Here is a 15,449-nt window from a genome sequence, read left to right as displayed (position 1 = left end):
TCTTGGGGGGGGGGGGGGGGGGGGGGGGGGGGGGGGACGACACTCCCATAAGGCTTAAATCTGCTGGGAGGAGGAAAAAAAAAAAACAGGAGTCGGCGAAGATGTAATAAAAGGAGTACAAATAGAAATGCATAATGTATCCCCAACTGCTCCACCTGTGGGGAAAATAACCATACAGTACCTGCAACACAAAAATTTTAAAATGGACATATACATAAATCAACAATCTTGTTGTGGGGTGTGTGAGGGACAGACGGACCCCTGCTGCCAGACCTCTGCAGTCCCAGAGACGACCTGCATCCACCTGCAAGGCATACAGGGAAAGGAGACTATAGCCAAGCACTCACACCAACTAATGGAATAGATCAGTGGGGACCAGAGAGGAACAAATTCATCCAGTAGGTTTTCTGAGGAGGCAGACAAGTACATTTTTATGTTAATACATCAACAGTTTTTTGATTTCCAGTTCATGAGGATAGTTTTCTTAGCGATGCATAATGAAGTAAAGCTACTATATACCCATTCCCTGAAGACCCAGCCCCCAGTGCTCAGGAGAGGCGCAGGTCACACTTAATGACAGCCCAGTAATGCATTATATATAATAACCATCAGCACTTGTTCGGTCTCCTTTTTATTGCGAACCCAACCAAGCTACAGAATCGGCACAAAGCAGCGTCAGTATAACGCACTCTCTGGTTCCCCTGCATGCGGCCGCCTTTAGCATATCAATGCAAAGTTTTCAACCAATCAGCTGCTGTTAAGTCTGGTCCAATCAGATAACAGATGCTTGAGTTGTGGCTCGGGTCTGTCCACCTGCTAGTCTTTGTGAAAAGATACAGCAATTTGAAAGCTGCATGTTCACACTGACACAATACATTTAGCTTCTGTGAACATTTAGAGTCAGCACTATCATCCAGCAGTCTACAATTCCACACTAACAGATTTATCTCCCATGGATGTTTATGGTGTGTGCAAAGGAAGGAAATAATGTGTATTTTTTTTCTATAAAAAAAAACAAAGAAATCCAAATGTTTTTCCTGGACTTGGTGATAAAGCCAGACTGTGACAGAGAGCAGAAAAGAGTTTTGCCAGATAAACTGATCAGCTGACTAACTGTGGAGACCACTATCTTAACTTTTGATATGTGGAACTCGCACCAACAAACAGTTACTGTAGGTCTGGTTAATATACTGTGGTGTGAGCAGCATGCAGAGACAAAAATGAACACTGTGCTTTCTCAACATTTGGTTTTTATTTACTTAAAATAGTCTCAGTTGTTTGTCAAACATTTTTTATCAAAACCTTTTTCTCAGAAATGTGTGTCAAAGCTGGTCTCTCCTCGCTGCACCGAAAATCCAGTGTGATGCTACAATTCCTCGTTAGCACGGCTGCTGTCTTCACAGTAGTCTGAAAGGAAAAGCATGACGACAAACACATCAGTGTTTATGTTCCACAACCCGAAAATGTGCCACCATCTAAAGACACAAATAGCTAACACTGACCTACACTGAGGCTACTGAGCTGTGCTGACACTGGCCTCTGCTGTTACTGAATGCTGTGGACGCCAAACCCGAGCAGCTTCCACAGCTGTGTGTGTGTGTGTGTGTGTGTGTGTGTGTGTGTGTGTGTGTGTGTGTGTGAGCTCTGTGAGAGTGCGCGTGTGAAGCATAGCTGCTACCTGAGACTCTGCTGCACAGCTCCTCGTGCACGTTCTCCTGCCTGTCCCGGCTCAGCACAGAGATGATTTCTTCCTCCAACTCCTCCACCAGCGTTTCACACTGAGACACAGACGCAGCAAACACTGGTCAAAGTGTGCTTCGACCATACATGCACAACACACATCTTTCACACACTGTGGGCACGCCATTTGCATGGCGGCGGCGGCCACGTTTCTCTCCTGTTTATCGAACCGCTCATCCATTTCGAAGACTCTGTGAAAGCACCCTTCCTCGCTTTTTATGAATTCGACTTCTGCTCCAGCTGCTTTTTCTTTAGCGAGGAACATGGTGGTGAATAAAAAGTACAAAAGTGGCTGTGATGCGAGTCCGAAGCTGTTTATTAAAGCAGCAGCTTTCAGTGGGAGCTGGCTCACCCAATCACACTCGTGATGCAATCCAACTTCAGAATAAACCACAAACTTTTCCCCGTGTCTGTTGTTTCATCTGTCCTATTAATTCCTTCAGACCCCTCGGTCACGTGAAGCCGCCATGGTGCGTCGTGGTGAAGCTCACAGCTGTTCAGTCTACACGTCACTAAATCCAATCATGGCTCACTGACCGGGTTTTCTGCAGTGACTGGTGATATCAAGTACTTTCTCAAATTGAAGGCAGGTGAAATGGCTGGCACAACCAACTGGCCACACTACAAACGCATGACAAATTAAAGGAAAACCCTGAATCACTGACCCCTACAGTGAAGAGCTCCGTTGGCTCCATTATGCTACAGGGGGCCATTTGTATCAAAAGAAGGGTCACTGCTACGTAGACACACTTGTTCTATGTGACACAGCGTCTTTGAACGGTTTAAAGAATATGAAAATTGATTTCGGAACAATGTCAGACATAAAAGAGTAATATACTTGTATTTATTTAGCTGTTTTCTAGTTTTACTGACATCATGCTCCACCACCACCATCAAAAAACCCCAAAAGGCGATATCTAATTCTGTTCCAACGTCTACTGCAAGAATAAATGGCGAGGAGCTCTGACGCTGATGTGGCAGGTCGCCACGTTATTGTTCTGGGTTTTTCTTTCATTTCTCATCTGTCTGTAGCTCAAGTAGTGTGTTTTAAACAGACTATTTTTTCTGCATAGGAGCAATTATTTTAAATAACATGAAATATACATCTACATAAAAGTATCCATATACGAAAATGCCTAGAATAAAATGCATACTTTTGTTAATTTTGACAATGTGAGCTTAACAAACCGATTAATAATTAATTTACTAAAATAAATAAAAATATAAAAGGAATTTCAATAATAGCATTACTGCAACTATCCGATTTTCTAGTCTAACATTTTGTCCCAACTGATAGATTGATGAAAATAGCAAACGTGTATTTAGATTACACATCTAAGTAACTGTATGACTACCTTGTAATGCTTCTGCTATACAAAACGTGTTGTTTTCGATTGGACGGCGCTGGAAACCGACTGATGCAGGGTTGTCATAATCACCGCCTCCAATTTTAAATGTACATCTTCATTTATTGAACAACTTGTTTCAAAATTAGCAACTCTGAGAATTTTCTTTGTTTTTTGATTCTTAATACATAGCAATGGATGAAATTGGCCTGGAAATGCTTCCAATGCTTCTGTACATGATCCTGAACTAGGCTGCAGTTCTAACTATACTATAGTTCTACTTAAAAACATTGTTTTCAGTGCATGTTTCCACTCACTGCGAATTTGATGTCATTGGACGCCTCTGGCCCATCAAACTGGAAGTTCTTAAAGTCGGGGAAGTCGTCGGTGGAAGCACTGCTTCTGGGAGCAAACCTCCTGTACTGCTTGTGCTGGGTGATGGGATCCACATAGAGTGCATAGTCACTCATACTGTTGCACACGCCGTCCAGAAGCTCGCTGAGGTGAGTCTCCGAGCGAGCGAATGGGACCTGGCAAATCAAACCAAAGAGAGAGGAGGGAATCATCATGTTGGACTGGCATGTTCCAGCACGGCTTCTTCTTGGACCGTGTAGCCATTGTCTCATGTTTCCAATACCCGATTGCCACGTTGAAACGTCTAAGAACTCGTGCCGGATAGACCAAAACAGCACAGCTGCATCATGGCAAAAAAGAAAAGACTCTGGGTTGGCCTAGTGTTAGCTGTGTTACACCACAGGCCTCAGGGTGGGTCAGTGGGGTGGCCTCTTGTTTCCGCTGTGTTTTCTCCATCAACGCTGAAATACCTCACCCTCCAACTTTGACTTTTAACCTGCATGAATACCCTCCCCAACCCTCCATCCAAACTCAGCCATGCTCTTCCACCACCCATCCCTTTCAAGACAAATCAACAGGGCGGTGGTGTCTAGACGGGTCAAGACAGGTGCTGTGCTCTGCTCCCTCCATCCCCGGAAGGATATTGGGTGACAGGGGTGACGCCCAGGGGTGAAGATGCAAGGATAGGGCACTGAAAAGGGTGAAGTAGGGGAGGGGTGGGTTTCAGTGTTTGTTATACCTCGAACTAGCAAAAAGAGGGGTTGGGATCCAGAGAAGGGTGGGGTCGTAGGAGGAGGAGATGGGAGAAGCAGAAGGCCTCAACAGAAGCCAAGTGCAGGGTAAACGGCTCATCTCCTCGGCCCCCACCCTGCCTCTGCGCTGTCTTTTGGCCCATTCAGCCCCTCCATCCTCTGACGATCAAAGGAGGAAATCTTCCTTGTTTTCTTTGGTCAAAGAGTGGCAGGACGGAGGTTGGGGGTGGGGGACAGTTTGGGTGGTGAGAGAACACAGAGGAAGAAGGGAGCGTTTTTGAGCCTCTTGCAGATGAACTGGATCTTATAATGATAGATAAATTATACTCTCAGCCTTTGTTTCTTCTTCTGTTTCTCTAACCAGCCATACTGATCTCACACACGCACGCACGCACGCACGCACGCACGCACGCACGCACGCACGCACGCACGCACACACACACACACACACACACACACTTTGAGATGTGATGATGTGACAAAGGACTGATCTCACACACGCACGCACGCACGCACGCACGCACGCACGCACGCACGCACGCACGCACACACGCACACACGCACACACACACTTTGAGATGTGATGATGTGACAAAGGACTGCTCTGCCATCTGTCTTTCATCAAATCTTTGCCTCTTCCTGCTCAGCAAACTGAAATTTTGGGTAGTAGAGCAAAACCAGCCAGCGATTCCTCTGACAATTAGAACCACCTGAGCTCTCCGACGCTGCATTAATCCTTGCAGAAGACCCTGAGCCTGACAACACTGTTAGGGTTGCTAACAGTGTGCTGAGGAAGAAGGAAGAAAGTTGGCTGGTCGACAGAAGGTGTTACAGCACAGGGCTAAAGGTTGGAAGGGCCAGGCACTAGGGGATGTAGGTCATGTAGAGCAGTGGCGATGAGGCTCGCCTATCAATCAAAACTTGCTTGTGGTGACTTTGGCATCAGTGCTGTCATTTCTTTCACTCAATGACTGAATTTTTTGTTTATTGGATTAAAACTTGGTCAATTAATTGATGCTGGTCACACTTTTCCTAGAACCATGTTGACATATTTAAATACCTTGGTTTTTTTCCCACCAAGCTTTTAAAAAGCTAATTTGAGAATGTGCAGAAGCCGCCACTGTTTTAATGATTTTGAAGAACACATGATCTGTTTTCACAAAATCATCTTTACCTGAAGCTTGCTAGGTTCGTTTTTTATTACACTCTAATATCCATGCCAATTTGACGGAAGGCTTATAATAATAATATAAACGACAAGTCATAGTTTATATTTGCATATTTCAGTTAGTCATTTCTCATCATTGTTTAAAGTCCCAGCTTCAGCAGTCAGATTAAGGTTTAGTTGGTAGGTTTGACCGCAGCCTGTATTTAGTGAGTCATTACTGAACGGCAGCTTAAGTCCTACTGAAGGCACATTCAGTAGAAACAATACTCATATATAGCATCATCTGTTGAAGCTGTTGCACAAATGTAATACTTTGGAGTTTGACTTAAAAACAGTACATGTTTGACAATGCAACATTCACAGGTTTAATTAACTGATTCATTGCAGAAATAATTGATAATACATGTTCCTGTATTGTCATCATGTCAGTCATATCTTTCTTTTTATATATATGATTATATGAGAATGAAACTGAACATAAAACTAAATCCTCAATCTCATCCAAACAGCATGAAAAAAGAGAAGAAAAGGGCTGCTCTCCCCGGCCCTACAATAAAACCATGTCAATCCATGGGCTTGGGTCTAAGTCATTATCATGCCATGCTACAAAATGGTTTGGAATTAAAGCCCTTCCTTGCCAGTTGCAGCCGTGTGAAAGGGAGCTGTCAGTCACAGTGTTGTTTGAAGAATGGGGTGGGGGGTGGTGGCTGAGGTGGTAGTGGGGTGTGACTGGTTGGCCCAGAGAATAGGCTTCTCAGGGAAGCTATCCTCCATTCAATTCCCATTGGACAGGGAGCCATTATTGCACCACTGTGGACAGGGGCCTTTCAATGTCATTGTTCTGGCCAATGAAGACCCATAAATTAACAATAATAATAATGATAATAAACAATAAAATAACAATAATAATGTCACATTGGCAGCAAGTGGAAGGAGAACCTAAAATGTATTTTTGACCTTTATATATCATTTAAATCCCAAATTTTCTAATAGCAGTCGTTGATAAAGGTCTAACAGTAATAATATTACTTCATTATGATAGAGTAGTAAAGCTAATAGTAACCAGCTGGTCATTCTGAATGGAAATGCTATGCGTCTTTATAGGAGCTCTAAATCATAAACCAGGGCTTCTTGATGTCAGCAGTTTGGAAGATAGTGGCGAGCAGAGTCAGCACAAGGACTGAAACACTGTTTGGCGGTAAAGCTTCTTCACTCTTGTCAGAAGTCAGGTGAGAAGACTTTCTCAACAGTACGCTAAGCTCCACAAGCTCCTTCTTTTTCTGTGGTGTAAAGGACCATATTATAGGCCAAACCGGAGATACTACAAGAGTAAGACATGGCACTGATGAACATAAACAAAACTGGCAAAAGCAAAGAATATGACAGAAGCACCTAGTGAGTGTTTAAATCTGATGGGCGGATTGATACTTAATATCATTGTTCTTGTGCCACAACTTTGCTTAGAGTTTAGCCCGTGGAGAAAAGCTTCATCCCACGGTTCTGCTTACATCCACAAGAGGTCCTTTTTCCTCCTCGTCCCTATCATGTGTTTGTGCACACGCCGGGAAAGCCTTGGTCACATTACTTTAGCATCTAGCTAGCTCTACTGAGGAGCAAGCATAACTAGAGTTATTGTTTTAACAGTTGAAAACTGCAGATTTAAAGCTTCCTTGTATCATTTTACTTCATGCCAGACTGTTTTTAACTGGATGTGTCGCACGATATTTTGCTCAAGTTATCTGGGTACTTCATATTGTATTGAAAATAAGTGGTAAAAAATCTTTTGTCTTTGAAATACTTAAATCCAGAATAAAATAATATTCTATGTATTTTAACAGAGGAGTGGAGGCATTTTACAGGCTGTTGTGTTCATGGTCAGGTAAGTTTAGTCATTCCTTAGTTTGTTACAGTGGTAAATGTGAGTACATGGGCAGGGATAGCTCAGTAGGTAAAGTGGTCGCCCCATGATCGGAAGGTCGGCGGTTCGAATCCACTTAACGGCTACCCTGAGGTACCCCTGAGCAAGGTACCGTCCCTACACACTGCTCCCCGGGCGCCTGCTTAGTGGGCTGCCCACTGCTTCACTGAGTGAATGGGTCAAATGCAGAGAAAAACAAGTAATTTCCCCATGGGGATCAATAAAGTATCCATTATTATTATTATTATTATTATTTCAAAGCACTCAAATGGTCCTTTCTCACTGTAATTGTGCTCTCATAGTGCTTTTAAATTTAGGCTGATAATGCTGTTTATTCTCATTAGCCAGATTTTAAAAAAACTAGCCAGAGGTTAGAAAACTTGGTTAGAAAGTCTCGTGATGCTCCAGTTTCTGTGATTTATTTCTAAGTGATTCTTAGAAATCAGAAAGAAGTCCAGTGTATTTAACCTTTCAGCATCTGATCAGATCTGGTTTATCATATTTCATCTCTAGTGACAGCTGACTTTTGATATGCCACGATGAAATACATCAAATGCTGGCTTAGTGATGAGCTCATAAAATCCACTAAAGCCATCATGAAGACTTGAACTAGGGAAAATCTGGCTGTTCACATGTTGTGTTTTTGACCTTCTACACTGTCCAAACTTCAAACATACATCTACGAGCACCTCTAAACAGGGTCAGCACCTCAGAAGATGGACTAGACAGGCAATCAACTCTGACAGGAGGGAATTAGACTCACTAACTTTAGAGCATCTACAATGAAATAGTAAATTGCTATTGACCAAATTATTAATATGGGTTTGGTTGTTACTACAATAACAATTATTATTGTACAACGATTAATTTTACCTATAGTTGTAAAAGTAAGTCAGTAGAATTCAGCTGAGGGGGCACAGTCATCCTTTTGGATGGGCCTGGGCCCCAAAGGCCGTTCACAATGCTAACGCTGCCTCTGGAGCTCACAGAAGAACATGTCCTGTCCACAAACTGATGAATGTAGCCACCACAGTGTTCCCCACTGGCTTTAGAATTCACGTTAAGGCTTCAACATTCGCCATGTTGTCGCTGTTGTTGTGTTTTTAAGAGCCAAAAGATACCATATTTATATAATAAGCAGGAGCGCCAAGTTAGCTACTAATGTTGCCAAGTTAGAAGGTGTATTATGTGCTGCACAGGTGCAACAGCGGTTGGGGTGAGGGGAGGAAGACAAAAGAGACCTGAGACATGACAAGTTGAATAATGAAATACTAGTCTCATACATCAATAACGGTGTGAAGTGGGAAACTTCAAACATGCTTTTTATGCTGTTTAGCAGGTCAAGTTAACGTGGAATTTTATTGGGACTGACTGACTTTTGGAAGTCCCAAAACTTGGCACTCCAACAATGGGTTCATTTTGTTGCCCTGAGGGTTGTCGCTGTTTTTTTTAATGCCGTGTGCAGTAAGAGTCTCAGACATGAGACTGATATCAACCAAATCAAACAGTAAGCAAAGAAAGGAAATTTGTTTGGAAGTTAGACTATTCCTTTAAGAAACCTCCAAGGAAAAATAAAAGATCCTTGTTGGATTAAAAAAAAAATGACTGTCACCTCACTGAGTCACATTTCTAGACCATGATATTATGTGTCATTGTGTCAGCATGCTATTGTGCATCCTCTCATTCTCAATGCATGACTTCCCACCGTTCACTATGAGATCAACCCGCTCCAACTAAGTTCAATGTCTTTGGAAGCCTTAAATGTGGCATTGTTGTGGCAGGCAGGTTTAACTTTTGTGGCACAGAGCAGCCCCATACTCCCAGGAAGTCCTACTGTGACAAGGCCAAAGAGCAGAGACTTAAAACCTGCAAATCCTCCTCACTGATGGCATCTAAGCTGTGACATCCCTCCCTCTCTGATTCACACTAGGTCAAAAGCTGCTGAAAAGAAGGGAGCCGGGAGGGCATGGGATCAAGGTTTGGCTTCTTATGTGGCTCAATAACATCTGATTGACCAGATAATACAACAGGTAGAGGAAAGTGTCAGCTCAGAGTAGAGCAGGAGCTCACTGCTGGAGGAAGCTCATTCTCCCTGCTGGGTGACTGGAATGCTGTTTTCTAACTCTAATCAGGATACATGTAAATGCTTAGAGGATAGTTTGGACTTTGTTTTGAGGAAAATTATGCAGTAAAACTTGATGACTTATGTCGTCACACAGAACATCTAATGGCTACACTGAGCTAGTAATATCAGTGTTGAAAACAGTTGTCATAAGGCAAGATCTGTGATTCTGAATTTGCCTGTAGGTGTCGACGCCTACGTGCACACACTGATCGGTGCAGTTATCGTGATAGTGATAGTCACAACAAACGCTAAAGCTCCAGAAATCAATAGTATAGCTGTAAACCTCATGATTTTCTGGCCTCTGAGCAACAGGAAATGTCATAGTTCCGGGGGGGGGGGGGGGGGGGGGGGGGGCGGCGACCTCATTACAGCAGGACAATAGCCTGGATCAATCTTCTGCGCTCACACAGTGTCATGCACACGGCCACAGTAACAACAAAGATCAATCGACTCCTCCATGAAAAGACCGCATCTGTTAATCACAGCATCTATGTAGAAATGGCTCCTTGTACCCCGATTGCACTGTTAAAATGTACATGATGTTCAGTCAGTCTTTGAAAAAAATCAAAGGCAAATAAGAGCCTCGGGTCGGATGGGATTACAGGAAGACTGCTGAAGAATGCATAGCAACTTGGTCATGTGTTTTATGACACATTTATCATGTCTTGTGTGCAGAAATGAGTCCCTAAACTGTGGAAGTAGTCTATTGTGTTCCCTATGGCTACATACAGTATACCCAAACTGTTTAATACACTCAAACCAGCAGCTCTGATTTCACTGGCTAAACAGGAAGGACAAATGGACTAGGCGGGGTGATCGAGATGGAAAGGATGTGCAGCAGCTTAGAGTGCTTAACGTGGAGATGTGCTAGCAAGTGCAGAGAGTTTGGTGAGAGTGTGTTGAGAATTAACTGATCTCTCCGAGTTAACTTCAGCAACTACCAAACCATCAACGTGTCTTTAGGACCCATTCCTACAAAACTGTTCAAAGAAGTCCAACTATTTATTTATGCTTCAATTTCTATTTTAATCAACTCTCTCTATTAATGGGCAATGTACCACAGACCTTCTAGCTCGCAGTAATTAAACTGCTACTTGAAAAGCCATCAGTTAAACCAAGGGGTCTTAGTCTAAGGAGCTTGGAAAGAAAAGCGTCTGGACTTACTTAAGTTACTTCTTAACTTAAGAAGTAACTTAAGTTAAGAAGTAACTTAAGTAACTTAAAAAGTCCAGACGCTTTTCTTTCCAAGCTCCTTAAACTACGATGACCTGGATGACCGAGAACCTTCACAGACAAGGGGTCTTAGCTAATTATAGACCAATCACCAGCCTTCCTTTTATCCCAAGATTTCCCGAGATTTCTTGATGCTTACTCTGAACTAGGGCTGCTCGATTATGGCAAAAATGATAATCACGATTATTTTCACTGAAATTGAGATCTCGATTCTTTGGCAATATTTATTTAACAATAACAATGTATTGAATAATGACTTTAAAGATTGTCAAAAAATAATATAAAATAGTGCAAATACTGATAACAGTGCAAATGTTTGCAATATAAGAAATGAAAAATGTAAACATCTATGTTTAGTGAACTTTGCAGTGTTGCTCTGTGGTGCAGCTACGACACCGTAGCAAAGTTTACACACTGTGTCTACTTGATCCACGTCTGACTGAACCCATAATGTTTCCACACCACTGAAGGTTTTTACCTCTCTTTTCAACAAACAGCAGTCACTCTCCTCTCCAAATAACTTCTGCTTAGCTTTCCGAGCTTCCCTCGGGTCCTCTTAATCAGCGGTCCCCAACCCCCGGGCCTCGGACCGGTACCGGTGCGTGAGTCGTTTGGTTCGTTGAGGCTCAGGTGTGAAATGTATAGTTTTCAGGGTTTTTATTGGTTTTCAGCGTTATTTTGTTATCGTTTTTATCGTTTACTCTGTTTTCCTGGGTCTTTCCACCTGTGTTAAGAATAAATTTTCTTTTTTCGGTACCGGTACTAGTTTTATTTTGTTGTATTTATCCGCGACACCTTAAAGGCCGGTCCATGAAAATATTGTCGGGCATAAACTGGTCCGTGGCGCAAAAAAAGGTTGGAGACCGCTGCTCTTAATTGTTGTGACACGTGTTCGAAATGCAGAGAGGTGCGCTCGATTTGCCACACAGAGCAGCGCGAGAGTAAAGCACGAGGGAGGGGCTAATAATCGGCTCAGTCATTTTTAATGATCGTTGAAAGCCCAGATTGTAATCGTGATTAAAATTTGATTAATTGAGCAGCCCTACTCTGAACTGCATTGCCTTGGCCTCCAGTAACACTGTGAGGAACCTTAGAGTTTTTTAAACAAATGTGTAGGAAATTCAAAACATTTTGTCTTAGAGTGACGCTAAAAAACTAGTTTATGCATCTATTCGAGGGTGGACTATTGTAACTCAATGTTATCAGGCTGTCCTAAAAACTCCTTCAGTTGATCCAAAATGCTCCACTTAGAGCTGGAAAACGTCATTCCTAGAAAAAGAAAGCAAATTTCACCGGTAATGGCTTCCCTTCATTGGCCTGTTAAACCCAGAACTTTAAAATTCTTCTCGCATACAAGGTCTTGAATAATGAAGACGAGAGAGAACACTTCACTCTCAGACATGTGGTTCATAGGATATTTAGAAATAGAATGGAAGGCAGAGCCTTAAGACCCCTCTTTGGTGGATTCAAACTTTAACTTTTTAAGAATATAGTCAGGGATGGATCAGGTGACCCAGAGTCCTCCCTCAGTTATGCTGCAATAGACCCAGGCTGCTGAGGGCCTGCCATGATGCACTGTGATTCACCTGCACTCACTGTGTGTTTACACACCACTCTGTATTTAATCTTTAGTTGTTACTGGTTTCTGCAACTCTTAAAAAGTGTATCTTTGTCCTGTCGTCCCCCATCAACCCCAATCAGTCACGACAGATGGCTGCCCCTCCCTGAGCCTGGTTCTCCTGGAGGTTTCTTCCTGTTAAAACTTTGATCCTCCTTCCCACTTTTTACTCATAGGGGGGTCACCGATGAGGAAGCATCTGTTGGGGCTTTGGCAAGTGAGTGGTGTGTGTGTAAACACTGGCGTAAAGTACCTTTTTGTCTTTCATGGTTCCATCAGGGTTGAGTCTAAAGCTGCCGACATTGATGGTTTTCTTTGGGTCCACCTGACTGATTGAGTGGTTCAGTTCATCCACGATTGCCTTGCATGCTGGGAAACAGAGGTAAACCTCAGTGATGGAAACAATACAAGCAACAGCTCACAGCCTGGAATTTAGTGAACATCAGTACGTAAGTAACATGAAAAATCATCCAGAATTCAGTCTCATACTGATGTTTGTGGAAGTGCTACAAGGTCAAAATGCTATGGATGGGAATTGATTCCCGATTTGATTCCCTTATCGATTATCACTGGCTCCACCAGCATCTCTAAGCAGCATATCAACAACATTACATTCATGCAAATTAATTACATGCTGTGGGTCATATGTTTGTGCATGTTGTAAGTATTTCTCCTCATTTTTGCATTTATTGTGCACAACACACTGTGCAAGATAAGAAAGACGGGACAGGAGAGGAAGAAGAGAGGTTAGATTAAAAGATGAGGATTGATGAGGTTTTTAAATCAGATATTGGGTCTGTACATGTGGAATCGCACCGTCCCTTTTCTTTAGATTCAAGCTGAGTATAATACGAATTTTTAAAAAAGTTTTACAGTTTGTATTCCCATCTACTGATATTATTTTATCATATAAATATTGCATGAGGTTCAGTTAGCTTTGCAGGAAAATAGAAATATCCTCCAAAGAGCTACTTTTCACTTTATTACTTTGAGTACATTTCTGAGCCTGCAGTTTTTATGTTTACTTTAGTAAAGAAGTTGAATCAGCACTTCAACTTTACTGAAGTATTTTTTAACAGTAGTATTTGTACTTGTACTTAAGCACAGAATGTCTGTACTTTTGCCAACTCTGGAGTTACTTGGTGAGATGCTTTTGCATTGCAGTTCAGTTGTGGTTTTCCTTAAAATAGCAGCAATATTCTTTGAGACAGAAAGCTTCTGTCAGATCTGCATGACTTACCAGAACAGTAGAGCACCTTGTCCCTCTTCCCCTGGCTGCTGCCAGTAAAGACAGAGAGCACCATCACCATCATCTGAATAACCCATGCAGTCATCTTGATAGCCTAATAGTACAGAAAGGCATATACAGTAAAAACTAAAATCAAATTTCAGTATACTACACCTAAGTAACAGAGTCTTAAAGTGTGAAGACATTTCAAAAAACACAACATATTGTGTATTAAAAAACCCCCCAAACCACATACAATTTAAATGCAAATCATATTTTCAGTAAGTTTAGTGTGCTTATACATTATTGAAGTGTTATTTTACCTCCACGTGTACACAACTGAAACTGAGACCTGAAACCTTAAAGAGGGGAGCACTTTGGGAACTTTACGGAGGGATCAACAAGTGCTTTTCCTAAAACGTCACCTGTAGTTGTTCAGTACAAAGCCCCCGAATGGTCACTTGCGGAAAAGGCAAGCATAAATCCGATCAAACTGTACTTGAAACGAACTATTTATGGACTTAGCGAATGCCGAATTGTAGGCTCATACAAGTAAAATATTAACAATATTTTCAACGCGTTCTCACCGCTGGGATTTTGATCGCCATACGAGACTTGTCTTAAGATTTCACATTTGTTTACGAGGTACGGTCCACGTCGGGAATAGTGAGGGAGCGCTGGTAGCTTGTCTTACCTTGCGAGGAAAGCGAGCTATAGCAGCTAACAGCGGACGTGGAGCCGGCTGGACTCGGTGCAGCAGCGCTGTTACTACAATAATGACATGTCCTCAGCTCATTTGTCTGTACATGCCTATCTCTGCTTCACTTACTGACAGGTAACAGCACTGACACATACAGTACAACAGTTAGCTTTCCGGGTGTGCCTTTCAAAGTAAAAGGGCATTGCCCTAAAAATATTCGATATTTAACTATTGTGCGGGAATTGCGGTAGTAAAGTTCACACACAAAATAATAATAATAAAAAATAAGTCGGAATCTTTGTCTCGAAATAATTATTCAGTATATCTTTATCATAACAAAAATCATGCGTCAATCTTAAAAGCACACTCGGCCTACTTCTCTTAGTACACCTAGTTCCGGCTCGCTTGTCGTCTTGACGTGCTCGGCTCTGGTGTAGCCACGTTCAGTCGGGCATAGAGGTGGACAGCCAATCATATTCCAAACTCAAAGAGCATGGACCAATCAAACTGACGCAGCGTCTACAGGCGCTGACTCCTGGACGCTTTGGTAGAATGTGGAAATCGGACTTCAGTGTGCTGATGACTTTAGACCACAGTGGTGACTTGTGAATTCATACAAAAATAAATAAACAGTACTGCAATAAATTCAACTACATTCATTTACGCCAAACATAAACCATCTCCTGTTACAGTCAGTTAAAACTAAATGTAATTTAAATAGAATATATTCAACTGTTCAGAAGATATTTACGTGCATGTGACTTTCGAGCTTTCGACTGCAGTGCTATAGAAAATATACCACCACAGTGATATGCTGTGGCCGTAAATACTAATGGATCTGACTGAAGAGCTCCTTCTCCTTCTCTAAACATAACAGCTCAGCTCCATGCTGAGGTTAATCAAGCAACGCATTGTAATTCACTTCCCACCTGTGCATGCGTGAGAGAGCGAGACTAAGAGCCAGGTGGTGTCTTTACGGGGGGATCTGACCTGGTTTTCCTGCTGCTAATTGAATCTTATCTTTAACATCAAAGTCTCGATTGGACAGGTAGATGTAAATGTTCACAATACAGTATGGCGTGCAGTGGTGATTAAAAGCTGTCTGCCATTGCTAAAAAGGTCAAATATAGTCAAGATATTTGTCAGTGTGCTGCTTAGTATGCTTGCAGAGGCATCGTGTTCTCAGATTGTACAGCCATACATCCGTCTGCACATCTTAATGTTTTAATTTTTAATGTTTAAATGCCGAAAAGATGCTTCAAATAAT

At 42.3% G+C, this 15,449-nt stretch overlaps 1 protein-coding gene across 2 annotated transcripts; it reads right to left on the bottom strand.

Annotated features, from left to right (window-relative positions):
• Window positions 1-1,233: 1,233 nt before the first annotated feature.
• cnpy1 (canopy FGF signaling regulator 1) lies at window positions 1,234-14,672 on the bottom strand. 2 transcript variants are annotated; one of them, XM_076876826.1, is made up of 7 exons: window positions 14,559-14,609; window positions 14,177-14,250; window positions 13,495-13,597; window positions 12,508-12,623; window positions 3,404-3,616; window positions 1,679-1,778; window positions 1,234-1,407 (listed from the first exon to the last, which is right to left on the bottom strand). In XM_076876826.1, exons 3-7 carry the CDS (start codon window positions 13,586-13,588, stop codon window positions 1,367-1,369), a joined length of 564 nt encoding a protein of 187 aa, XP_076732941.1. In that variant the 5' UTR covers window positions 13,589-13,597; window positions 14,177-14,250; window positions 14,559-14,609; the 3' UTR covers window positions 1,234-1,366. The 2 variants fall into 2 exon arrangements, with proteins under 2 accessions (XP_076732941.1, XP_076732940.1); XM_076876825.1 differs by lacking the exon at window positions 14,177-14,250 and having other exon boundaries at window positions 14,559-14,672.
• Window positions 14,673-15,449: the final 777 nt, after the last annotated feature.

Source organism: Maylandia zebra, linkage group LG18 (genome assembly GCF_041146795.1).
Source record: "Maylandia zebra isolate NMK-2024a linkage group LG18, Mzebra_GT3a, whole genome shotgun sequence".
In the NCBI taxonomy this organism is placed as follows: Eukaryota; Metazoa; Chordata; class Actinopteri; order Cichliformes; family Cichlidae; genus Maylandia; species Maylandia zebra.
This window is presented reverse-complemented; position numbering and strand designations above follow the sequence as displayed.

Coding starts and splice junctions, on each gene's coding strand:
- cnpy1 (XM_076876825.1), bottom strand. CDS start 14,657: ATGATTGGCTGTCCACCTCTATGCCCGACTGAACGTGGCTACACCAGA. Junction 13,598..14,558: donor AACTAGGTGTACTAAGAGAA/GTAGGCCGAGTG, acceptor CTGTACTATTAG/GCTATCAAGATGACTGCATG. Junction 1,408..1,678: donor GCTGTGCAGCAGAGTCTCAG/GTAGCAGCTATG, acceptor TTTTCCTTTCAG/ACTACTGTGAAGACAGCAGC.